Below are 27,386 nucleotides of genomic sequence, written 5' to 3' on the forward strand. Positions count from 1 at the left end.
CAATGTTAGTTGGCTCCTGACTCAAGCTGTATGAGAAGAGTTGAGAGATTAATACAGAAACCTGCCTGTAGTAGGTGCTCAATAAATGATTTTTAAATGCTAAGGATTCATTAATTATTGTGAAAAGAGATCCTAAACATCACAAAGACATAGAGATCACTCTGCTATCTAGCCTTTTAAAAATACAACTCTTTACTAACTGTATATTTGTAATAATTAAAAACATAAGGATGATTCTAAGGTCTTTTAATCACTAAAAAAAGATAAAATAATGAAACCAATTATATTTCTATTATATGTAGATTATTTGAGATATTACCTATGCATAACTATTAGTTATTATTACTATATAATTATCAAAACACTTTAGTCCCCAGTGATTTTGAGTGGGGTATTTTTTCAGCCTTAATTGAGATCTGCTTTCTGCATCCAAAATTAAAGTTCTTAGAGTCCAAAGTGGTATAGAATAAATCAAAGTAATATGGAGTTTATCCTGTATTATATTGGATATGTGTTCCACTTAGGAGATATAAAAAATTAGGTGTTTAATAATGGATATGAAACAATAAAATGCATTTATGGAACAGTACTCTTTACTCATTGTCAAAAATTCAAAACCAGCTTACCTCCTAACTTTTTATGTCGAAAGAATTGGCAATGTACCCAAAATTATATTTGTTAATATATGTTCTTAGAGATGAAATTTTTTGGCACATCAGATTATCTGTGCATTTATACAGGTAACTTTTTTAAAATAAGAGAAATTGAAAATATTTCAATAACATCACCAATGAAACAATACAAAGCTATATTTTCTACTTGTAGCTCTTAATAATCTAAAGGTAACTAGATTTCTTACTTATTTTGTAAATTTTATTTAAATTCAATTAATTAACATATAATGTGTTATTGGTTTCAGAGGTAGAGGTCAGTGATTCATCAGTCTTATATAATATCTGTTAGCCTGTTTTCTTTCTTAAATTCCACGAGTGAGATCATATGATAATTATCTTTCTCTGATTGATTTATTTCACGTAACATAATATCCTCTAGTTGCAACCATGTCGTTGCAAATGGCAAGATTTCTTTTTTTTTCTTGATGGCTGAGTCCAGCGTATATATATATATACCACATCTTTATCCATTCATTTGTCGATGGACAGCTGGGCTCTGCTTTCTTGCTTATTTTAGTTAATATACCTGTAGCCCCTTCTAGACTGTTAGGTTACAAAATGTAGGCATCTTTTTATCATCAGCCCACTCCTCAGCACGTAGTAAAACTAGTCATATTAATTGAATAAATTAATGAAGGAGTTTCTTGTGTATTTGGTCATTTTATTTTGTTTGTTTGTTTGTTCAGCTTTAAAGGTAAAGAGTAAAGGTAATAGTGACATTGAAACTAGTTAATTTGGGGCACCTGGGTGGCTCAGTGGTTGAGCATCTGCCCTCAGGTTGTGATCCCAGAGTTCTGGGATTGAATCCCACATCAGGCTTCCTCTTGGGGGCTGCTTCTCCCTTTGCCTATGTCTCTGTGTCTCTCATGAATAAATAAATAAAATAAAATAAAAAAGAAAATGGTTAATTTTGCTAGTTAATTTGTCAGAGGTGCCGTTAAACGTTTGGTAGAAGAGTTTGGGGTGTTGGCCAACTCCAACAATATGAATACTACCATCTTTTTCTAATCCAATATTGGCTCTACTCGAGCAAAATAATATAGTGCCTTCTAACTTTTGGATTTGTTTAATATTTTTGCTACATTCTTTATTTCAGGGAAGCACTACACTTTCCACGATAAACCATTTCTTTATAACAAATGTTTTGGTTTTTATTTTTTTTATTTTTTATTTTTTATTTTTTTGTTTTGGTTTTTAAAGTTGACAACGTAGTTCACTTAGAGTTCTAGTTCACAGCACTATCAGTTCACTTGCAGAGTAATATCTATTTGAAAGACTATTAATTTATCAGAATATTTGGCATATCAGAATAGTTTCCTGTAATAGTCATGTAGAGTCTGTGTATATGAAAAAAAATCATGCTCACAAGCCTTTTTATAGATGTGGAGTTACATCATAGTTGATATATCATAGGTCCAGTCTTAAAACTGAAAGTTACTAATTTTTATATTTAACAATTAATCATTTTTGCTATAATTTGCCTTTATCTCTGTAATTAGGAATTCACTCACTAATATTCATTAATAGTTGATTTTATGTTTGCATACATGTAGATAGTACCACAGATGTGCATCAGAGGCTAACTTGATTTAAATTTCATTTGACTTTTTTGAGTATCATTTACCAAGTTTTGGTGCGTTGAGGATTATTCAATGTATAAATTCATACTCTGACCTCAAAATAAAACTTTTTTAACTCTTTGAAACTCTTTGAAATACTAACATTTTATAAATGTGACAAGTAAGATTGTGGTTCTGTACTCGTATTTTTTTCCCCATGCATGTTTTGCTCATGTAAAATTATTTAAGTAAGAACATCATTAACTCTTCTATTTCCTCTGTTTAACTAAGTGCTCATAAAGGCTCAAGCTAAGGTGCTTGGAACATGCTTTTGCCACAGTGTAGTAATGAACTGCTCAGTAACAAGAACGTGCAGCATGGTACCTCATGATTATATATTATAAATTTTTAGAGTACTTATTGTAAGGTTTGGTTACTTGTCTGATTTTTGTGTTTAGAATTAAAGAATGTGAAGATTTGTTAGATATTTTTAGTGATTCAGCTTTGATTACTTACCATCTTCTTCCAAATTTCAGGGAATAAATTAAAAACTATTCTGAAGGGATGCCTGGGTGGCTCAACAGTTGAGCGTTTGCCTTCAGCTCAGGGTGTGATCCCCAAGTCCTGGGATCGAGTCCCACATGGGGCTCCCTGCATGGAGCCTGCTTCTCCTCCCTCTGCCTGTGTCTCTGCCTCTCTCTGTGTCTCTGATGAATAAATTTTTTTAAAATCTTAAAAAAAATTATTCTGAAAAGGTGAAACACTTGCAGGTGGTAACAGTTTATATATATATATATATATGCATCGTCATTTCTTTTCATATTGACAAATAAGACAAAATACAGAAATAATGTATTTGTTTCAAGCTGATGTAAAGCTGTAAGTTTCATCTGTATCTATAGATTTTTAGTTTTTGTTTATTAAAACAGGCTTACTGTCCTCATTGTTTGACCTTTCATCAGTAATTATGTATTTGAACTTACTGTATTGTATACTACTAAGATACCTTTTTATCTGTTTTATGTATGGCAATCTGTGTAAGATTTCATTTGAAAAATGAAGTGCTTCTTCAAAAAAATATTTTAAAACTAATGGAATAGAAGATGCATTTCTAACCAAGTTGTCTCTGGAAGCCAGTATTGTCTAAGATTCAGCAAGTTCTGTAGCAATTATGACTATTAGAAATTAATCCCTGTTCCCTTTGGCTCTACAACTTCCTTTTTTAAGACTAAGCTTCCTAACTTCATTTTGATACCATAGATGTTATGCTGTACCATTCAAACCTTGAGATATAGCTGGCCCATTGGCCTACAAGAAATATTTGTCTAAAGCAGTTGTGTGCCAGTGGATTTAAGGGGACAAGGTGAGAGAGATTATTCATAACTGGTATAAACCACTGATTCTTGACTTTTCTTGGTTTAAGAATCATTTCAGTAAGACAAAAGACTTTATGGACCATCCTGACCAATACACTTCTTGCGACTATAAAGACAAAATTCCCCAGAATTAATCAGTAAAAGAATTAGGATGAGTCACCATTTTAACATTTATCATGCATTCTAGAAATAAGACTGTGAACTTGTTTGGTAAACAGTACTTCAGTATAAGATAGGCCCTTGGCATTTACGAATGTAACCAGCTGTTTTGACTCTTTACGAGTGACCCTAAGGAATACAATAATACATGGAAATTTCTAAATGTTATGGTTCTTGTAAAGATTTAAATAGGGTAATGTATATAGAAGTCCTACCTCAAATTTGAATTAGTAGCACTGAGAAACCAAAGTACACAAGTATATAGCTTTTATATTAGCCTAAGCAACGGCATCCATGCACACGTTAATAAAAGGAATTTGGAGGGATGCCTGGGATGACTCAGTGGTTGAATATCTCTCTTTGGCTCAGGGTGTGATCCAGGGGTCCAGGATGGAGTTCCCACATCGAGATCCCTGCAGGGAGCCTGCTTCTCCTGCAGCCTATGTCTCTGCTTCTGTGTGTGTGTGTGTGTGTGTGTGTGTGTGTGTGAGAGAGAGAGAGAGAGAGAGAGAGAGAGATAAATAAATAAATAAATAAATAAATAATCTCTTATTTTATTTATAAAATTGGAGATTCTCAAAGGACTCCACAGTTTTCCATTGCAAACATCAGTGACTTAATATGGTCCTATTTGCTCCAAACTTAAGCAAACCCAGGGAATTTTTACACATAATCTAATTTAGGGATGGAGACATACTCTCTATAATGGAACAAATAATGACTTAAAAAGTTGATAGTAAGAATGAATGTAATGCTTATGGATCTTGTGGTTAGAACTCTATACAATGACACTGATATTATACGAAGACTCCTTGAGGTAGTCCATGGTCCATCTCACAGTTCAACAAGAATTTTGTTGAGACACATACAAAAAGAAAAAAAAAATTGTTTTTATTAACAGAATACCCTTTTATACAAAAATCTTATGTGGGGCAGATGCAAGTGTGATGTTCCAGTTGAGAGGAGGGAGAGAGCAACAGACTACTGCTAGGCTTGCCTAACTGTTGGCCCTTTCCTTATGACACAGATTGGCACATGTGGCAGCCCTCTGGAACCCTGGAATTCCATAGAACACATTTTGAAAACTATAGATTCAGACTGTTACATGTTCTTTTCTATTGGTAACCCTGTATCTAGACTTACTTTCTTCAGTCCATTTTAAGAATTGCTGCCAGAATGATCTTCCTAAAATATTATCAAGTTATTCCTCTACTGAAAAACCATTTTAAGAATTTCTTAGTAGGGCATTTAAGATAATCCACAATGTAGCTTCAGTATACCTTTGCCAGTGATATCCTCTGTCCTCTAATGTTATTCTGATTGCTTAGTGTTCCCTGAACCTGCATTACTTTTCCTAACTTCCCATTTTCTAATGCTGTTCAAACCCAGCAAGTCCAAAAATGAATTCGTCTCTCCAACCCAAACCAACTTCTTTTTTTTTTTTTTTTTTTTTTTTTTTTTTTTTTTTTTTTTTTTTTTTTTTTTTATTGGTGTTCAATTTACTAACATACAGAATAACACCCAGTGCCCGTCACCCATTCACTCCCACCCCCCGCCCTCCTCCCCTTCCACCACCCCTAGTTCGTTTCCCAGAGTTAGCAGTCTTTATGTTCTGTCTCCCTTTCTGATATTTCCCACACATTTCTTCTCCCTTCCCTTATTTTCCCTTTCACTATTATTTATATTCCCCAAATGAATGAGAACATATAATGTTTGTCCTTCTCCGACTGACTTACTTCACTCAGCATAATACCCTCCAGTTCCATCCACGTTGAAGCAAATGGTGGGTATTTGTCATTTCTAATAGCTGAGTAATATTCCATTGTATACATAAACCACATCTTCTTTATCCATTCATCTTTCGTTGGACACCGAGGCTCCTTCCACAGTTTGGCTATCGTGGCCATTGCTGCTAGAAACATCGGGGTGCAGGTGTCCCAGCGTTTCATTGCATTTGTATCTTTGGGGTAAATCCCCAACAGTGCAATTGCTGGGTCGTAGGGCAGGTATATTTTTAACTGTTTGAGGAACCTCCACACAGTTTTCCACAGTGGCTGCACCAGTTCACATTCCCACCAACAGTGTAAGAGGGTTCCCTTTTCTCCACATCCTCTCCAACATTTGTTGTTTCCTGCCTTGTTAATTTTTCCCATTCTCACTGGTGTGAGGTGGTATCTCATTGTGGTTTTGATTTCCAAACCAACTTCTGACTTCCCAACAGTGTTAGTACTACAATCCCATTGAAATCTTTATTCATTTGCCATATTCTATTGCAAATGCCATCCCTTTTAGGAAGCCATTCTTCATTCCACGTTGGAATTTTTCTGTTATTCTGAAAATCAGTGACATTTTATGTCTAATAACTGCCAGAACCCAACTCCATTTTATTTATAAACATGAAGTATTTTTGCATGGTTTCAATACAATCTAAATTGTCTAAGAATGCAACTACTGTATAAATGAGGAGGCAATGATTCTTTGTTCTGTTCAGAGCTAAGCTCTTTTGGCATTATTGATGCAACCTGTATCTTTCTATATTTTTAGCTCTTGCATTCATGGTGATTCTACAAATACATCTGACTACCTTATTATTATGTTTTTTAGAATAATTGTGCTAGTATACTTATATATTGAGATACAAATTATTTTATTATCATTTTCACCTTTATATGACAGATGTGGCTTTATTAAAAGCTTGCAGGAGTGCCTGGGTGGCAGAGTTGGTTGAGCCTCCAACTCTTGGTGTTGGCTCAGGTCATGATCTCAGGATCCTGGGATCAAGCCCTACATTGGGCTCTGTACTCAGGGCAGAGTCTGTTTGGTATTCTCTCTCTCTCTCTCCGCCTTTGCCCTTCCCACTCGTTCTCTCTCTCTCTCTCAAGTAAATAAATCAGTCTTTAAAAGAAGAAAAAAGCTTACATGTATGGATAGGCTATATTTAATTCTGATTATAAAAGAGGTATTATAACATATTTTTCTAAAAGGGGAATGCTTCTTTCCAGATCGTTAAATGTGAGTTGGGGTGGCCTGAGCTGGATGTCTTTTTTTTTTTTTTTAATTTATTTATGATAGTCACACACACAGAGAGAGAGGCGCAGAGACATAGGCAGAGGGAGAAGCAGGCTCCATGCACCGGGAGCCCGACGTGGGACTCGATCCCGGGTCTCCAGGATCTCACCCTGGGCCAAAGGCAGGCGCCAAACCGCTGCACCACCCAGGGATCCCCCTGAGCTGGATGTCTTGCGCCGAGATGTTTCAAAGCCTTGTTTAAAAAGTTTTGGTCCTCATAAAGCCCTACTCTACTCAAGTTTACCAGGAGATTTGGGTATGAATGGAGTTGATGGGCTTCATCATTTATAAAATCAGGAGTGCTGCACCTGCTCATGGTCATCATTAACCAGCTTTACTTGGAGTACATATCAGATGGCACATGAGTCTGGCTGTAAATCTCAGAAGCTCTGTTAGATGGAGCATTGCTGTACACTTGCTAGACGTGTTGTTTCCTTTGTGACATGAATAAATATAATGACAAGGCACAAAAAAATAAATAAAATAAGTAAAATAAAAAAATAAAAAGGGGACACTTGGCCTTGGTAAGGTTGAAAACGTCTCTGAATTTACTGTACTACAAGAGAACAGCTACAGCCTAAATAAGATAATGTGTATGAAAATCACTTTGCAAAGTACTAGACACAAAGTTGAGGCCCAGCAAATGTTTGTTTTAGTACATAAATCATTTACAAGGATCCTTTAGACCCTTGCTAATTTAAAATTAGACCCTTTAGACCCTATACTATTTTAAAATTAGTCTGTGGACCAGCAGCATCAGCAACATCTGGCAAATGTTACAAATGCAGAATTTGGGCCAGACATGCTGAATTAGAATCTGCATTTTAACAAGATTCCTAGGGAATTCTTGTGCACATTAAAGTCTTATAAGCATTGCCCACAGTTTGAAAAGTATCAGTGCAGCTTATCCTCACTCTCATAGCACATGTTGGATTAGTAGTGTTGGATCATCTTTATATGTGTATTTAGAATATATATAATTAAAATATATTACTTATTTATTCATGAGTAAAATATTTTACTTATTCATTTTACTTATTTATTTACTTATTTATTCATTTATTTTACTTTATTTGTTCTCTGCCTCACAGAGAGAGAGAGGCAGAGACATAGGCAGAGGGAAAAGCAGGCTCCATACAGGGAGCTCGATGTGGGACTTGATCCCAGGACTCCAGGATCATGACCCCAGCCGAAGGCAGGCACTCAACCGCTGAGCCACCCAGGCTTTCCTAGAATATATTTTTTATTTAGATACTGATTTTAAAAGATAGTTGAATAACAAAAAGCTTTATAATATTTATTTTTCAATTGTCTTGTTACATTTATAACACAACCCCAAAATCAGAAATCTTCATTATTCATTTAAAAAATATGTATTGATGCCTAGTATGTGCCATGTATGCAAAATATTGGCAATATAGTGGTAAACAAAATAGGCAATGCTTTTGCTGCCATTGAATTTGCAGTCAGGTAAGAAAGACTCCCTCACACCAAAAAAAAAAAAAAAAAAAAGAAACCAAGTAAGTAACAAATTAAAATTATGTAAGTGCTATGAAGGAAATAAAAAGAGTGCTAATATGGAGATTAATGATCAGGGACATGGTTGGTGAACCTCTCCTCTAAATAAGAGGTTTGGTTAGAGATAGAAATTTGGTCATTTTCGGCACATAGATGATATTTAATGCCCTGAGAATGGATGGGATCACCTAAAGAGAGGAGCTAGCATAAGAAGGGGACTCAGGATTGAACCCTGAGAAACATCTAATTTAGGTGGTCAGCTAGAGGAGGAAGAGCCAGCAAAAGAGGAGCAGCCAGCAAGATAGGAAGAAAGCCCACAGACTGTGGTATAATGGAATTCAAGAAATAGGACTGTTTCATGAAGAAGTAGGTGGTCAGTTGAATGTTGCTGAAAAATCAAGTAAAGTGAGGAGAAAAATATGAGTAGGTTTTGGCAACATAAAACTTGCTATTGACCTTAACAAAAGTGGTTTCTGTGGAGTGGTGGGAATGGATACCAAATTGAAGTGGTTAAAGGAGGGATGGGAAAAGAGGAAGTAGAAATGTGGATACAGATCATTTTTCCCAGAAGTTTAGCTAGGAGAGAAGCAGAGAAATAAGTGGGGCTGTTGGTGGAGAGAAATATGGATCAAGAGATTTATTTTGTTTTTGTTTTCCAAAGGCAAAGACACTTACACTATCTGTAGCCTAACTTTATTAAAAAACAAAACAAAACAAAACAAAAAACTGGGACACCTGGGTGGCTCAGCAGTTGAGCATCTGCCTTTGGCTCAAGGCCTGATCCCGAAGTCCCTGGATCGAGTCCCACAGAGGGCTCCCTGCATGCTCTCTGTATCTCTCGTGAATAAATAAATAAAATCTTTAAAAAAAAACTAAAACTAAAAAACCTCCAGGAACAAAATTGAAACATCTTGAAATCTCAATTCTCAGAGAAGTTCTCAGAGTATTAACTATCACTGAAAATATCTTCATATCTACTTGACATATGCCATGTAAATACATTTCTTCACTGTGAGAATTTTTTTAAATTTTTTTTAAAGTTTTATTTATTTATGATAGTCACAGAGAGAGAAAGAGAGGCAGAGACACAGGCAGAGGGAGAAGCAGGCTCCATGCACCGGGAGCCCGACGTGGGATTCGATCCCAGGTCTCCAGGATCACGCCCTGGGCCAAAGGCAGGCGCCAAACCGCTGCGCCACCCAGGGATCCCCACTGTGAGAATTTTTAAGAAATATACTGCCCATTTAGTAGATGATTGGTATAGATATAATCTGTACTCTTCTACAAAGAATCATGAGAGGGATCCCTGGGTGGCGCAGCGGTTTGGCGCCTGCCTTTGGCCCAGGGCGCGATCCTGGAGACCCGGGATCGAATCCCACGTCGGGCTCCCGGTGCATGGAGCCTGCTTCTCCCTCTGCCTGTGTCTCTGCCTCTCTTTCTCTCTCTGTGACTATCATAAATAAATAAAACTTAAAAAAACAAAAAAACAAAGAATCATGAGAAAACCTTAAATGCACTTTTCTCAAAAGTGGGAAGATAGGGATATAATGGCGTTTCTAAGGTTTATGATTTTAGATATTTGAATATATTTGAGTATTCAACAGATTTTTTTTGAAATTAAGGAATAACTTATGCAGTACACATATCTTAAGTTATATAGCTTGATTAATTTTTACCTTATATACACATCTTTCTGATCAAGATATGGAACATTTGCATCACCCCACAAGGTTCCCTCATGCACATTTATTTTATTTTATTTTATTTTATTTTTTTAAAAGGCTTTATTATTTATTCATGAGAGAGAGAGAGAGAGAGGCAGAGACACAGGCAGAGGGAGAAGCAGGCTCCATGTGGGAGTCGATCCTGGGACTCCTGGGACTCGGGGATCACGCCCTGAGCCAAAGGGAGATGCTCAACTGCTGAGCCACCCAGGCATCCCCCTCATGCTCATTTATAATTGGTATGCCCCCTTTGCCCTGAGTTAAACATTATTCAGACTTCTATCATCATAGATCAGTTTCCCTGTTCTTGAGTTCTATATAAATGAAATCATACAATATGTACTTTTTTGGTGTCTGGCTTCTTTCCCTCAACATACTTTTGAGATTTACCCACATTGTTACATTTGTTAGTAGTTTATTTTTTTATTATTAAAAGATATGAATATCCCGCAATTTGTATACTCATTCTACTGTTGATGGACATTTGATTGTTTCCAGTGTTTGTATTATGAACATTCATATTCATGTCTTTTAGTAGACATACATTCATTCATTTCTCTTGGATATAGATGTAGGGCTAGCATTTCTGGGTCATAGGTTAAGTGTATATTTAGCTTTGATATATACTGCCAGATAGTTTCCAAAGTGGTTGGACCAGTTTACCACCCCACTAGCAATGTTGGAGAGTTCCAGTTGACATCTTGTCAACACTTGTTATTGTCTTCGGTTTTTAAAATTTTAGCCATTCTGACGGGTGTGTGGATATTTCGTTGTGGTTTTAATTTGCATTTTCCTGATGAATAATGATGTTGAATACCTTTTCCTTTGTTTATTGACCATTTGGATATCCTCTTTCCTGAAGTTCTGTAAGTCTTCTTTACTTTTTTTTTAAGTTGGGTTGTTTGTATTTTTTCTTGTTGATTTTATAGACATTTAACAAATATTTTAGAAATATGTACTTTGGGATGCCTGGGTGGCTCAGTGGTTGAGCATCTGCCTTTGGCTCAGGTTGTGATCTCGAGGTCCTGGGATCGAGTCCCACATCAGGCTCTCCACAGGGAGCTTGTCCCTCTGCCAATGCCTCTGCCTGTCTCTGTGGTGTCACGCATGAATAAATAAATAAAATCTTAAAAAAAAAAAAAAGAAACATGTACTTTGTCAGATGTGTATTGCAAATTTTTTTCTCCCAGTTTGTAAATTGCTTGTTTTCTTCATCTATTTGATAAATAGGATTCTTAACTTTAGTTAAGACAAATATATCAATTTTTTTCTTTTGGGATTAAGTGCCTCTTATGCCCTATTTAAGAAAACTTTGCCTACTCTAAAGCCATAAAAATAACCTCCTCCAGAAATTTAATTATTTTAACTTTCACATTTAAGTTTTTAAAAATTTAATTAATTTATTTGACAGAGAGAGAGCGCGCGAGAGAACGAGAGAGCGTGAGGTGAGGGCGGGGGAGGGAGAAGCAGGTTCCCCATTGAACAGGGAGTGCGATGCAGGACTCTGGGGCTCCATCCTAGAACCCTGGGATCATGACCTGAACTGAAAGCAGACATTTAACAGACTGAGCCACCCAGGCACCGCCACATTTAGGTTTATTACCCACTTCAAAATAATGGTTCTGTTTTTGACCCCAGTTATTTTATAACAGAAACTAGATATTTTACATTTATAAAATGAAAATCTTAGTTGGAACATGTTGGATTCAGGCACTTAGCACATATTTTTGAAGTAGCAATAACATGAAATGCCCATTCTTCCTTTTCTCTCCACATGTTCATTTGGTGGCATGATATCCATGGTACAATAAAAATATTTATTTTGAGGGATCCCTGGGTGGCTCAGTGGTTGAGTGTCTGCCTTTGGCCCAGGGTATGGTCCTGGAGTCTCAGGATTGAGTCCCGCATCGGGTTCCTTGCATGGAGCCCGCTTCTCCCTCTGTGTCTCTGCCTCTCTCTCTCTCTCTCTCTCTCTCTCTCTCTGTGGGTCTTTCATGAATAAATAAATAAAATCTTTTTAAAAAATTATTTTTCTACAATTTTAGAATAATTGATCTTTCAAAGAAAATAACACTAGATGTTGCATTTGTTGTTTTAGACCTGTGCCCAACAGTCTATAATTTCCTCATTAGATATTTAATCTAGGGGGGAAAATAGGATATTTTATTTAGAAAGAATAAAGTAGGAAAAACTATAGTGGTGATATGGGCTGTATTTGATCTGGCATCCCTAGAGAAGTAATATTAATATTTCTTAATCTTTACTTTAGTCCAAGGTAGAAAGGAAGGAAGTATTTCATGGTTAGAGGAATTACTCTCATTTTATATCTTCCTTTCCCCTCAATCATAGTCAACTGAAGTGTTTGAAATAATTGGATCTGAATCCTTTTTAGTTCTGACCTTCCTCTAAAATTTATAATCTATATAGAAGAGCACTTTAAAACATTAAATTCTTTGAAACAAAAGTGTAATTCAAGGCATGAATCCTGCTTCTCTTCTTAATGTGTCTCTGATGTTGTACCCTTAAAACAATTACATGACTTTGTATTTTTTGTCTTTCTTTGTGTCATGAATTTTGTCTGTATAATCGGGAAAATAATATATGCCACTGTACCTGTTTATCTTGCAGAAATGCTATGAGATAATATGAAATGTCATTTGCATTACTGGACTAAGTGCTTGATGTCACATTTTTGGAGAGCCACAAGCAAATAAAACAGGTTCAGAAGAAAGCTCTCATCATGGCTATGAACTGATTGGTAGCATCTGAATTAGAACTTATCCTACACATTTCCAGAGAGCTGAACTAGGACCTGAAATCAAAACATTAAGAAATTTGAGTTCAGCTATTTTAAGGAGGAACTTTTTTAACCACTAGAGTTTTTCTGAAATGGAAAAGAATAACATTCTGTATTATTGGAAGTGCCTAAGCAGAGGCTGTGCAACCCAAGTTTGGGAATATTGGAGGAAATTCAGGGGAAAGAAAGATAAGATAGCTAAAATATCCACTCCAATTCTGATATTCTAATTTCATTGGTTATAGAGGTCATTTTTCATTATACATTATACTATACATTACACATTATGTTATTCTTGTGGTGATAAGATTCCAGGAATGATTATACATGGTAGTATTAAGAGAACTGGTGAAAGACCTTTCAGAAATAGTAGCTCACGCTTCTGCTTTCACATATATAGTAAGTACTGTTGCTGTTGGGATTGTTGAACACATTTTTGTAGTCAGTGACTCAGTTTCCAAAGGTTTTAGTGAAAAAGTAAAAGTGAACAATTTAAGTAAGAGAAAATATTTTTTTGAAAAGAAGCATGGAAAAAAAACAAAAAGAAGCATGGAGATAAGAGAGTCAGTTTACCATTATGAAGATAAAAAGGAGTGTCAACACTGAGAGACAGCTTTCTGGCAGCTGTCAGGCACCAATGACGCTGGCAGCTGGCAAACTCACTCTAGGATTTTTTCTAAGATTTAACATTTTGCTCTCCTTTAGCACCTATACTTTCTACCAGGAAAACAGACAGAGGCTAGAAATCTGATTTCTGAAACTATGAACAGAATTTTGTTAGCTGGTATTTTTTAAATGAATGATAATTACTTAATGGTATTAAAATAAAGGCAAATTTATAATCATCTGAGTTAAAAATATGGTTGCAAATTTTCGCTAATGTAAATATTTGGTTTTGTTCATAGATCATTTATTTTAGAGCTAAGAGGTTAAAACCTTCACCCATGAACTTAATGAACTCTCAACCAGACTGCTGCCATTTCCAAGTTTAAATTTTATTTGTAATCTACCCCCTTTCATTTAGCAGTGTATAAAATGCTAGAATTTCTGAGAAAAATATCAGTATCTTAATAAAAAACTCTAGTGAAATTGTTTTAAAAGGCATCTTTGTCAGTGAAAAGAGAATCTGAAGGAGTAAAAACAAATTTGAAATTGTCATCTCTCAGTAGGCATATAATGAAGGCTTGATTTCAATACTGGTAGAAAACAATTTGAGATTGCTGGTAAAGCTTTGAAATTCTGGAGTACTTGGAAAGCTACAGAAGAAATAACCTTTAATTTTTCCAGTCCAATACATTGTCAGCTATATCAGTAATAAATAGTTATACCTTTTATAAGATTTGTTACTTAAGATGTAAGGTGTCAATAGAAAACACTAATGATTTACTTAAAACATATCAGGAGATGGCTATTTAGTTGTGGGAAGGGCAAGAAGACAAATGATAGGAAAAGAGTGTGTGCTAGGGTTTTCTGCTAGATTATAATTTTAGCTTTTTAAAAAGATTTTATTTATTTATTCATGAGAGACACAGAGAGGCAGAGACACAGACAGAGAGAGAAGCAGGCTCCATGCAGAGAGCCCGATGTGGGACTCGATCCCAGGTCTCCAGGATCACACCCTGGGCTGAATGTGGCGCTAAACCGCTGAGCCCCCCAGGCTGCCCATAACTTTAGCTTTTAAATGAAATAAGAATAGTTTTATCTAATGATACCAAAAAATCCTAATGGTAATATGATGCTAAGTATATATTTGTACACATACATTAAGCATATTTCAAAGATATTGTATCTGGATGTTTGGCATCATGCAGTGTTTTGTTTTTGTTTTGCTTTTGTTTTCTTACCCTCCAAAAGGTCACATTAATGTTTCAATTGGTATGAAAGGTGCTGTGTAGATACTATATATCTTTGACTACTGCATTACTGGAAACCACAACTTTTTTTGAAATTCCAGTTGCTAGAATTTTGGAAATATTGGTAGAACATGGTTATTGTTGTTTCCTGGTATGATACCTTTAAAATTTTGCTTGATATTTAATTTTTATATTTAGTTTGATTTACGTCTTTTTTTCCTGATCCAGAGTTTTAATGTTTGTTTTAAAGAAATAACTTTTCAGTGGTATCCCAGCAACAGCAAGATATCCTAAAATCTAGAGCAGTGCTGTTCAAAAAAACATTCTGTGATGATAGAAATGTTCCTTATCGGGATTCCTGGGTGGCTCAGTGGTTTAGCGCCTGCCTCCCGCCCGGGACTGTGATCCTGGATCCGGGAATCGAGTCCTACATCAGGCTCCCTGCATGGAGCCTGCTTCTCCCTCTGCCTGTGTCTCTGCCTTTCTCTCTCTGTCTATCATAAATAAATAAAAAAAAATAGATCTTTAAAAAAAAAAAAAGAAATGTTCCTTATCTGTGTTGGCCAATTAGGTAACCACTAGCTACATGTTCTATTGCATACTTGAAATGTGGCAGGTATGATTGAGAAACTAAATTTTTAATTTTAATTAATTTACATTTAAAGTTAAATTGCCATACATGGCTAGTGGCTACTGTATTGGACAATACAGTATTAGTATTAGTAACAGATCTAGAGCAGGGCTTGGCAAACTTTTTATGTAAAGGACCAGACAGATAGTGACTGTTTTAGGCTTTGTAAATCATATAGTCTCTGTTACAACTGTTTGACTCTGCCACTGGAATATAGAAGCAGCTATAGACAACACATAAATGAAGAAGTTTGGCTGTATTCCAATAACACTTTATTTTTGGATACTGAAATTTGAATTTCATATATTTTCAAGTGACACAAAATAGTATTCTAATTTTTTTATGTATTAAAAAAATGTAAAAACCAGCAGAGGAGGGAAAAAATGTAAAAACTATTCTTATTTCACATGCCATACAGAAACAGGTGGTAAGTTACATTTCACAGAACCTTGATCTAGATCGATGTAAAAATTCATGTGTTCATTCAATAAGTATTTTTTGAGTGTCCATCATGAGTGAGCACTATTTTGGGATCTGAAGATACAGCAAAATAGCAATAAAAAATACAGACAATGGGGTGTCTGGGTGGCTCAGTTGATTATGTGTCTTACTCTTGGTTTCAGCTAAGGTCCTTATCTCAGAATTTTAACATCAAGGCCCTCCTTGGGCTCTGTGCTGGGTGTGGAGCCTGCATGGGATTCTCTCTCTCCCTGTCTCTCTGCCCCCCCACCCCCAAAAATGTATGTGTATATATGTCAGGTAGTGACAATGAAGAGATTTTATGAAGAGAAATAAAGCAGGGTAAGAGAAAAGAAAGTGACAATGGAGGATGACATTTAATTTTTTTTTAATCTTTAGTTAAGTTTTTAATTTTAATTCCACTTGAGTTATCATATAGTATTATATTAGTTTCAGGTGTACAGTGTAGTGATTCAACAATTCTACACATTGCTCAGTGCTTATCACGATAAGAGTATTCTTTAATCCCCATCACTTGTTTCACCTACCCACAGAAGATGATGTTTTATATGGGGTAGTTAGGTAAAGCTTGTTTGGTAAGGTGACTTTTGAACACACGTCTGAATGAGAGAGGAAGTGAGCCACATGGTGATCTGGGGAAAGAGCATTCTGGTCAGAAGGGAAGGAAAATGCAAAGGTCTTGAGGCAAGAGTATGATTTACCTATTCAAGTAACAGAAGGGATGTAGAAAATAGAGGAGATTTATACTTAAAATTAACCCACTTTGGAATTCTTCCATCATTAGCACTAGTTATGTATAAACATAAGTATAGGAAACTATTTCAAAAGCAATATAGGGACCCTTCATTCTTAGCTTTCTAGAGCATTCTTTTGGAAAATATTTAAAGCTATATTGTCTGCCAGTATATTACAAAGACCCCATCAAATGAAACATTTTTGAGGGTTTTTTTTTAATGAAGTTAAAGAAATTAATAACAAAATGATCCATTAAAAACTGAAAAGTTTTTACTGTACTTAGAAATATTTAACAGGTTTCTGGTCTCTCTGAAATTCCTTCACTCTCTATCCACTACTGGGTTTCATGTTTTTACGAGGACCTTTAAGTTTAGGTGGAAAAAATGTATTTCAATCTCTTCTGTCTTGTGTTTTATATATATATATTAGGAGCTCCTCCATGTAGCCTGATCATAGATGGTTTTAATATCTCCTTTAAGTTCTGAACACTAAGGTATCAGAATCTCCGTTTTCTCTTAGAAACTGTGCTAAATTGTTTCTGATGTTCTCTACAACACACAAAGGTTGCTTGAAAGAATATTGAGAGCTATTTAAATGTCATTGTCAGAGGGTTTAAAAGGTTCAGGGGGCTGGGACCTTTTTCCTTTAGGTCACCAAATCAAAAGCCATCTTGCTTTGTAGTAACTAAAAGATATTTTCACATGAAGGTTGTTTATGTGAAACCTTTGAGCTAGTTTTCTTTTTTTCCTGTTAAGAATCCCTTTAGTGTGCAGTTAAAAGTTTCACATTTAGCTTTTTAAAAACACTATCAAACTTACAGAAAAGTTGCGATACAGTACAATTTTTTTTTCAGAAATTTTGAGACTAAGTTGCTAATATGATGCCTTATCACCCTTGAGTACTTTAATGTGCTAAAGGATATTTCTCCTAGATAACCACAAAACAATGTCCAAGTCAGGAAATAAACATTGATATATTACTACCATTTAATCCTCAGACTCCATCCAGATTTCTCAGTTGTTTCTACAGTGTTATCTACTGCAGGAGGAGTCAGCTCAGAATCACACATTGTGTTTAGTTGTCAAGTCTCTTTACTCTCCTTCAGTCTGGAACAGTTTCTAAAGTTCCTTAATCTCTCATGACTTGGACACTTTTGAGGATTACAAAGCCAGTTATTTTGTCAACTGTCCCTCAATTAGAATTCATTTTCTCATGGTTAGATTCATATTATGCTTATTTGGCAGCAATATCACAGAAGTGATGCTGTGTTCTTTTTATTATCAGATGGCACATAATTTTCATTTGTCCCATTACTGATGATGATCACTTTGTTCAGTTACAGTGGTGTCTACCAAGTTCTTCACTATGTACTGCTCTTTTCATGTTTGTAATGATAAGTATTTTGAGAGAAGCACTTTGAAACTATATAGATATTCCATTAATCATCTGACTTTCAGTTTATTTACTTATTAATGTCAACATAGACTCATGAATTTGTTTTTTTTTAATGAGTTATAATCCCATACTATCATTATTATTTTGATACTTCCCTGTCTCAGATTTGGCAGTGGAAACCTCTTCAAGATAATTTCTATATCCTTTAACATATACTCTTCATTCTGTGCACACTTTCTTGCTTCGTGAATGTTCCAGACCCATCTTGTACTTTTTCCTGCCCCAACTGTGGAATCAACCATTTCTCCAAGGAGCCTGGTTTCTTTAAGTGGAAAATGATATGTAGAAGTTAATATCTGGATGCTAGAAGTTGTTGTAGTGTCACTGCTCCCCAGGGACTCTCAGTGGACAGGGCTAGGGACTATATGTATGTATATCCATACATATCCATACATATATACATACACATATATACATATTTACATCTGTATTTTATATCTGTTTATATAAAGTAGAAATCACATGTGCAAGCCAGTACCTTCATTTCCAATACAGTACCACAGGGTTTTTTGGAATTTTTTGTTTTGTTTTTGTTTTTTTTTGCATTTGTAACTCCCTTTTCTGACAGAAAAATCTGACTCTTATTCTTGTTATATTTACTTATTTGATGAATTCTCCTTTATGTAATCAATCAGCCATTGCCACTACCATCCCTTCCTCAGCACTGAATGCTTTTCGTGCCTCATTTGGGTTCTGACATCCTGCACAATAGCTACTGTGCTATGTGGACACTCTTTACGTTTTCTTTGGCTTTGACACCTCCATGCAAGGCTGTCCCTAGTATATCGATGCCCTCTACCCCACTCAAGTTTTGACACTTTAGACTGGAGCATTCCTATGTATGGAAGCTTCCTCCACTGTCCCCATGTGAGTGCCTTACTCATCCCATTTAGGCTCGGAAAACCCACACCAGACCACCTCTATGCATGGATGTCTTATTCACCATGCTCAGGCTCTGACTTATGCTAAGCTGTCTCTTATCTTGGATACCCTTTTTATCCCTCTTGGACTCCAGCATTCCAAGTTGGGCAGTTCTCCTGCCTGAATGCTCTCTTTAGCTGACTCAGGCTCTGATTTCCTATGTTGTCTGCCCTCCATGTAGAATTCCTCCTTATCTCATTCATACTGCCTACTCCATATGTCATACTCTTCAGGCTGGCTGGTCTCCAGCAGCCTGCCCTGGGTTGCCTCCCTTCCTTGTATAGATTTATTCTCAGCTATCTTGGGTTTTGACACCCTATGCCAGGGGGCCCCTTTGCTTATTTTAAAAACATGCTTTGCTGCCATCATCTAATGGATAATACGTTAAAATTTTAAAATTAGAACAGAATATAAATGTAGTGACTCTATTTTACAAAACAAAAATTGAAACGTGACTAGATAATGGTATTGAATATTTGAAATTAGTACTGTTTTGAACAGTTTTGGGTATATGATCTTCATTATTTTTTTTTAAACTTACCAAATCTGAGTTTTTTTTTTAAAGATTTTATTTATTTATTCATGATAGACATAGAGAGAGAGAGAGAGGCAGAGACACCGGCAGAGGGAGAAGCCTGACACGGGACTCGATCCCTGGGACCTCCATGCCAGAAGCCTGACACGGGACTCGATCCTGGGACTCCAGGATCACACTCTGGTCCAAAGGCAGGTGCTGAACCGCTGAGCCACCAAGGGATCCCCTGATCTTCATTAAAATAAAGAACAAAGAAGAGGATCCCTGGGTGGCTCAGCGGTTTAGCGCCTGCCTTTGGCCCAGGGCGCGATCCTGGAGTCCCTGGATCGAGTCCCTGGATCGAGTCCCCGGATCGAGTCCCCGGATCGAGTCCCACGTCAGGCTCCCAGCATGGAGCCTGCTTCTCCCTCCTCCTGTGTCTCTGTCTCTCTGTCTCTCTGTCTCTCTCTCTCTATGTCTATCATAAATAAATAAATCTTAAAAAAAAAAGAACAAAGAAGATTTTCTGGCAATAGAAGGGTACCTCCTACTGAACCAGCCTTCGAACCGATAACAATGATAGATTCTGGACAAAATATGAAAAAAATCTATTACCTGAAAGCATTGGAAAATGTAAAAACCAACTTGTTTTTTTTTTTTTTTTTTTTTTTATTTATGATAGTCACAGAGAGAGAGAGAGAGAGAGAGAGAGAGAGGCAGAGACATAGGCAGAGGGAGAAGCAGGCTCCATGCACCGAGAGCCCGATGTGGGACTCGATCCCGGGTCTCCAGGATCACGCCCTGGGCCAAAGGCAGGCACTAAACCGCTGCGCCACCCAGGGATCCCCCAACTTGTTTTTATATTTGTTTTAACCCACGGGTAGGCACCAATTTTGGCCTCAAGGTGACCAAAACTTGGGTAGATAATCCACAGTTACACTGGCTTAAAAAACCATAGTATCTGCAGCAGGCTGGGAAGTAAAGAGGGAAATCTTGGTATGAAAAAAGAAGAGAGGGCTTTTTTTTTTATCATAAATTCCCTGGCTGATCCAGATCTCTAGCTGATCCTTGAACCACACATATATGGGTCATGCTCTGAGCAGCCAACCTGAGACTAAAATATTGAACAGAGATTTATGCCTCTTCAAGAGACCAACTTGTCCCAATTTCCCTGGAACTAGAAAAGTTCTCTGATCTGGAAAAACCCTCAGTTTCAGTCATGCTGGGACATTTGGTTACCCTAGTTGCTGCTCACTACAGTGATACAGAATTCAAGTTTGAGTCTAGGCAAGTTAACTGCATGCTTTAAAAAGAAACAAAATTTCTATACTCTTCAGAGGAACATAACAGAATCCAGAATTTCTGTAACATATCATTTATAATGTCCAAGGTACACTCCAAAATTATTAAGTCATTTGAAGAAGCAGGAAAATGTGACCCATACTCAAGATAAAAGAGAATCAATGGTGGCTAACCCCAGGATGACATAGATATTGGAATCAGAAGGGAAAGTATGCTTGTAATGAATTAACAAATAGGAAATCTTGACAGAAAAACTATGACAAAAGAACAAAATGGAAATTCTAGAACTAAAAATTATAATATCTGAAATAGAAAACTCACTGGATAAACTTAACAAATTAAGATGACAGAAGAAGGTGAATGCACTTGAAGATATATCAGTGAAACTATTCAATCTAACAACACAGAGGAAGAAGAAACATTGGGGCAGGGGGAGAACAGAGCCTGGGAATTGTGGGAAAATATTAAAAAGTCTAACATATGTGCAGTTGAAGTTCTAGAAGGAAAGGAGCAAGAAGATGGAGGAGAAAAAGTATTTGAAGAAATAATGGCTGAAAATTTCAAGTTTAGTGAAAAATATAAATTTACAGAAGTTCAGCAATCCCAAGTGGGATAAGTTCAAATAAAATCACGCCTAGATATATCATAGTCAAACTACTGAAAACCAAAGATAAAGAGAAAATCTTGAAAGCATTCAGAGAAAAAGAATACATTATGTGTGGGAAAACAATAATACAAATATCACCGATTTCTTATCAGAAACAATAGAGCCTTGAAGGTAGTAGAATGCTATCTTTAAAGTTCTGGAAGAAAACTGTCAACCCAGAATTCTGTATCAGGTAAAAATATCCTTTAAAATTAAAGGCAGGGTGTTATGCTGTATGTTGGCATATCGAACTCCAATAAAAAAATATATACCAAAAAAATAAAATAATCAATCAATCAATCAATAAATAAATAAATAAATAAAATTGAAGGCAAAATTAAATTAAAATCTTTCAAAAGGGACAGGATGGTTGCCTGGGTGGCTCAGTTGGTTGAGTGTCCAACTCTTCATTTCAGCTCAGATCATGATCTCAAGGTTCTAAGATTGAGCTCTGCTTTGGGCTCCACACTCAGTATGGAGTCTGCTTGCCCCTCTCCCTCCACCTTAACCCCCTTCCCCCACTCACTCATTGTCTCTCTCTCTCTCACTCTCAAATAAATAAATAAAAATCTTTAAAATTGAAGGCATAAAGATATTTACAAATAACGAAAACTAGGAAAAATTATCACTCACATAGTTGCATTACTCGAAATGCTAATGGAGGGATGCCTGGGTGGCTCAGCAGTTGAGCATCTGCCTTTGGCTCAGGGCGTGATCCCAGAGTCCCTGGGCCACATCGGACACTCTGCATGGAGCCTGCTTCTCCTCCCGCTTCCTATGTCTCTGCCTTTCTCTGTGTGTGTCTCATGAGTAAATAAATAAAATCTTTTAAAAAAATGCTAATGGAAGCTCTTTTGGCTGAAGAGACATGATATGAAATGAAAAGTACTAGAAATGTTAAGTACAAAGTACTAATGTTTTCCTCTTAATCTCTAAAATACAATTACTGTGTAGATAATTCCTTTTATCCTCCTAAAAAAGGGAGGATAAAGGTAAAGAACAGCCCGGCTCTGAAGAGGAAATCTGCTAAAGCTCCCAAAATGGTATCCTTATTAAATTTAGAATGCTCCAAATCTGAAAAAAATTTACTCTAAGTAGCTAATATTTATAATCCTTTTCTTTTCAGATATAAAACCAAATGTGGAACTGAAAAGCAGTCAGGAAGAGTCTATGCCCACAGGTAACATCAGGTCTTACCTCCCTAGAAATATACCTTTACTGAAATAACCAAAGGAAGAATAATATTCTGATCACAGTAAAAATGCTATAGAAATGTGTTAGAAAAAAATGTAGTCTTTCTGATATAAAAACAACTTGTCCATTTCAATTATATAAATTCTTCGGCATCATAGGGCCAAATCACACCCCACCTAATTTTGATCACTGTGGTTTTTTCCCTTAAAAATTTGTTTTTAACTTACTGGTTTAAATAAAGACAGTTCTTGTTGAACAATGTAGTAGCTTATGTTTTATCAACTTGTGCTGTAGATAGTGGTCAACAAATTTTTGTGTGTGAAGGGCAAGATAAGTAAATTTTTAGACTTTGTGGGCCATATATGGTCTCTGTTGTATATTCCTTTTTAAACAATCCTTTGAAAATGTAAAAACCACTCCTACTACCTGGGCCCATACAGAAACAAGCCATGGCTAGTTTTGGCTCTCAGGCCATGGTTTGCAGATTCCTGCTCTAGAATAAACTATAAACTTTTCAGATTTCTTAGAAATAACTTCTGTGTTTTCTGGATTAACTCCCTTTGGATCAAAATTTATGCTATATTACAAAATTTATCACTTAAGTACCTTTTTGTTATTGTTGATTGTAACCTTATATTTTAATTGAACCTGTACATCATGTTAGTTGTTTAGGTGTGCACTTTATTTTAGTCATATTGAGCTTGAGAAAAGTGAGCTACTATTTAGAATAGTGTCTTAGAGTTCATAGAGTATATGTTACAATATGTAGAAATGAGAAATTTAACCTGTTTATAAATCAAAACATGAGTCCACAATAACCATGTTTTTAGCACCTTTTCATCATGGATTTTGTGAAATATATTTCCATTTTATTCCTGCATTCCAGCAAAAGTCCTGCTCCATGTGTTCAGTCATGGATGCAGCTGGAAGGAATGCCACTGCAGAGTTTCTAGTCACTTCTCCTACTTTACCTAGCTTAAATGCCACAGGATTCAATATCTTTGACTATTTTTTGTATGTAGTAGCTACTCAGTAATATTTTATTAAACATTAGGAAGGACATAATCAGTTTGATATAAAGTAAATAAGTGAATGGGTGACGGGCACTGGGCGTTATTCTGTATGTTAGTAAATTGAACACCAATAAAAAAAAAAAAAAAAAAAAAAAAAAAAAAGGAAATAGGAGAAACCATCATTGTATGGGTATGTGTAGGTTTATGTGATCCTAGAAATGCAGGTAGTGAAATGCAGGCTGTTAATAAATTAAATTTTATAAGAAAAAAAAAAAAAAAAAAAAAAAAATAAAGTAAATAAGTTTTTAGTTGATTTCTTTTGTTAACATCTTTTTAAGCTACATGCTTGTACATGAAATAATACCTGCTACATTGTTCCTTTTCTTCTAACATCTAATATTATCAGTATTTATATAATATACAAATATACAAAAGTATATTTCTTTTAGACTTAATTTTTAAATAAGTTTGCTGTTTATTTAAGCATGCTTTTATTATATCTGCTCTCTTTCACAAATGAATTCCTGCTCCTATAATACTTTGTCTGAGTCTACATTATAGACCTGTAATGTCTTGCATTCAGACTTATCTACATCTGCAAATTATAAGCTCCTTGAGGACAGGAATTATGACTTACTCATATCTGTAGCCTTGTTAGCATTTAGTAAATGTCCAAAGAAATAAAGGAACTCGAGGGCCAATATGTCTTCCACAGAATCACATTTATAATGTGAACAGAAAAGGAAAATAGGATTTCATATACAGTTGCTTATGGGTTTTCTCTCAGGAAAACATATTTCCTAAATTGGGTTATGCCGGTATTTTTTATCTCAGTATTTCTCATCACTACATAAATGCTTCTTGGTCATAAATAGCAATAGTGGGAAGCCTGGGTGGCTCAGTGGTTGAGCACCTGCCTTTGGCCCAGAACATGGCCCTGGAGTCCCGGGATCGAGTCCTGCATCAGGCTCCCTGTGTGGAGCCTGCTTCTCACTCTGCCTCTCTCTCTCTCTGTCTTTCATGAATAAATAAAGTATTTAAATGAATAAATAAATAAACAAACAAACAAATAAATAAATAGCGATAGCATCCTACTGAATGTTGTGAGACATACCAAAGGAGAGAGAATTCCTGTCAGGAAGGAACATGAATGCATTTTAACTCTGGTGTACCCTGGGCATATTTCTGAATCTCAGGAGTTTTCACATGTATTCCACTTGGAGTATGTATGAAAGGGGCACTGTCTATCATGAAGAGATTATGCTGAAATGGAAGTCTACTTAATACATGTTTATAAAAATCCTTTAAAACTGGCCTGTATGATTAAAATTCTTTTTATCTCCTAGAATGTCCAGTGATTTTGAATGACTACGACTTAACCAAACCACATGAAACAGAAAATGTGGACAGTGCAGAAGGCCCAACCAATGAAGATGAAGATCTAGGAGGTAAGCCACTGCGACCGACTAAAAATGGTTATAGATATGGTTGAAGCTTAATATATGGAAGAAATCAGGAACTCTCCAAGAAAAACTTGCATTTGTGGGTTGAGTTGGGAATAATTAAGTTTTGTTCATTTTACAAACATTAATATTTAAAAATTTGCTGAAGGATATCAGCAAACTTTGAGAATTTAAGGTGTTTATTCAGTGTTTAAGTTATACCACTTCATTTTTAAAATGTTTATTTGACTCTTTTTCATTATAAAAATAATAACTGTTCATTATGGAGTATTTCCCCACCAACAACCAATTCTCCAATTCTTCAGACAGTAAGTGGGCATCCAACAATTCAATTCAATTCTCATACTAACTCCTGGAGTTAGCACAGAACCCACAGGTTAAGGGCTCAGTCCCACAAGACTGCCTTAACTTTAGACATCAGTTGAGTGGGCACCTGAGTGGCTCAGTGGTTGAGCCTTCAGCTCAGGGAGTGATCCCAGAGTACTGAGATTGAGTCCCACATCAGGCTCCCCATAGGGAGCCTGCCTCTCCCTCTGCCTATGTCTCTGCCTCTCTCTGTGTGTCTCTCATGAATCAATGAATAAAATCTTTAGACACCAGTTGAAACTACCAGGTCTCCATGTCACCTGCACTTTTGTCCAGCTTGGCTACAATGCAGGGTTTTTCACAACCCCTCCCCTCAGTTTTGACAAGTTGCTAGAATGACTCCCAGAATCTAGGAAAGCACTTTACTTTACTATTAGTAGTTTATTACAAAGGATAGAGCTCAAGAACAGTCACATGGAAGAGATGCATAGGGCAGGGTATAGGGTGGGAGGGCATGGAGCTTCCATGCCCTCTTTGGGCACACCACCCTGCGATCATCTTGATGTGTTCACCAACCCAGAAACTCTGAATCTCATTATCCAAGAGTTTTTATAGAGATCAATCTTTAGTCACCCCCCCCATCACTTTGTCTTTCTGGTGACCATTCCATCCTGAGGTTACCTAGGGGCCTTACCCTAAGTCACCTTATTAGCATAAATTTAGCCATGATTGAAAGGAGCTTGTTATAAATAACAAAAGATACTCCTATCACTCAGGAAATTCAAGAGTTTTGGGAATTCTTGTGCCAGGAACCTAGGACAAGGACCAAATATATTTTTGTACTTTACCATAGGCCACCCACTGATCTTTGACCATGAATCTCTTATAGCACAAGAATTATAAAAGTCAAGATACTGGTGGGGCACTTGGGTGTCTCAGTTGATTAAGCATCTGACTCTTGATTTCGGCTCAGGTCATGATATCAGGGTAATGAGATCGAGCCCAACCCCTCATCGAGCTCTGTGTCTGGCTCCATGCTCAATGAGGAGTCTTCTTGAGATTCTGTCCCTCCCTCTCCTTCAACACCACCCCCCACCCACTCACAGGCTTTAAATAAATAAATAAAATATTAAAAAAAAAATAAAAAAAAAAACAAAAAACAAAAAATAAAAAAAATCAAGATACTGGCACATTACTACAGTCACAGTCAGTCATTAATAATTATTCCAGTCCATCACCATATCATATGAAAATGTTTCCCAGGGTGAGGCCATTCAAGCTTGCAGGTTTTGATTTTGTCAGGTTCCAAAAGCAGGAGTGGTCTCAGCAATATATGGCTTCACCTTTTCAGCATCTAGTATAATTGAGCTGAGAGGCAATATTTATTATTCTCTTGCTCTGAGCCTTTCTTGAGATTTTAGTATAATACTGAATTTCCTTCATTATATAACCCATTGATTCATTTCTTTACCCTCAGCTACCATTCTTTCTTTTCATTTCTACCTGAACCTTTGCACTTTTGGAAGGAACATTAGGTTAAACTACTGTGCTGGTCTAGAGGATGGATGGCTCAGTGGTTGAGTGTCTGTTTTTGGCTCAGGTCGTGATCCCGGGGTCCTGGGATTGAGTCCCACTTCGGGCTCCCCGCAGGAAGTCTGCTTCTGCCTATGTCTCTGCCTCTCTCTCTCTGTGTCTCTCATGAATAAATAAAAAATCTTTAAAAACAAACAAACTAGGCAGCCTGGGTGGCTCAGCGGTTTAGCACCACCTTCAGCCCAGGGCATGATCCTGGAGACCTTGGATCGAGTCCCATGTCGGGCTCCCTGAATGGAGTCTGCCTATGTCTCTGCCTCTCTCTGTGTCTCTTATGAATAAATAAATAAAATCTTTAAAAACAAACAAACTACTATGCTGGTCTAGATTGCAAGCAACAATACTAGTCGAGCAAGTGCCTTCCTATCAATCCACTCCTGATCCTATAGAGTAGAGTTACTTAG

General features: G+C 36.3%; 2 protein-coding genes across 3 annotated transcripts in view; one reads left to right on the forward strand and one right to left on the reverse strand.

Moving 5' to 3' along the window:
- Window positions 1-27,386, reverse strand: part of ZPBP2 (zona pellucida binding protein 2) — a 47,099-nt gene that overhangs the window by 15,750 nt on the left and 3,963 nt on the right. The gene's annotated exons all lie outside the window — the stretch shown is intronic.
- Window positions 1-27,386, forward strand: part of IKZF3 (IKAROS family zinc finger 3) — a 92,101-nt gene that overhangs the window by 4,425 nt on the left and 60,290 nt on the right. For both annotated transcript variants that reach the window (XM_025440260.3, XM_035721393.2), the window contains exons 2-3: window positions 22,540-22,593; window positions 24,967-25,068. In XM_025440260.3, coding sequence (XP_025296045.1) covers window positions 22,540-22,593; window positions 24,967-25,068 — 156 coding nt within the window. The remainder of the gene's footprint in view (window positions 1-22,539; window positions 22,594-24,966; window positions 25,069-27,386) is intronic.

This window comes from Canis lupus, chromosome 9, assembly GCF_003254725.2.
Source record: "Canis lupus dingo isolate Sandy chromosome 9, ASM325472v2, whole genome shotgun sequence".
Taxonomy (NCBI): Eukaryota; Metazoa; Chordata; class Mammalia; order Carnivora; family Canidae; genus Canis; species Canis lupus.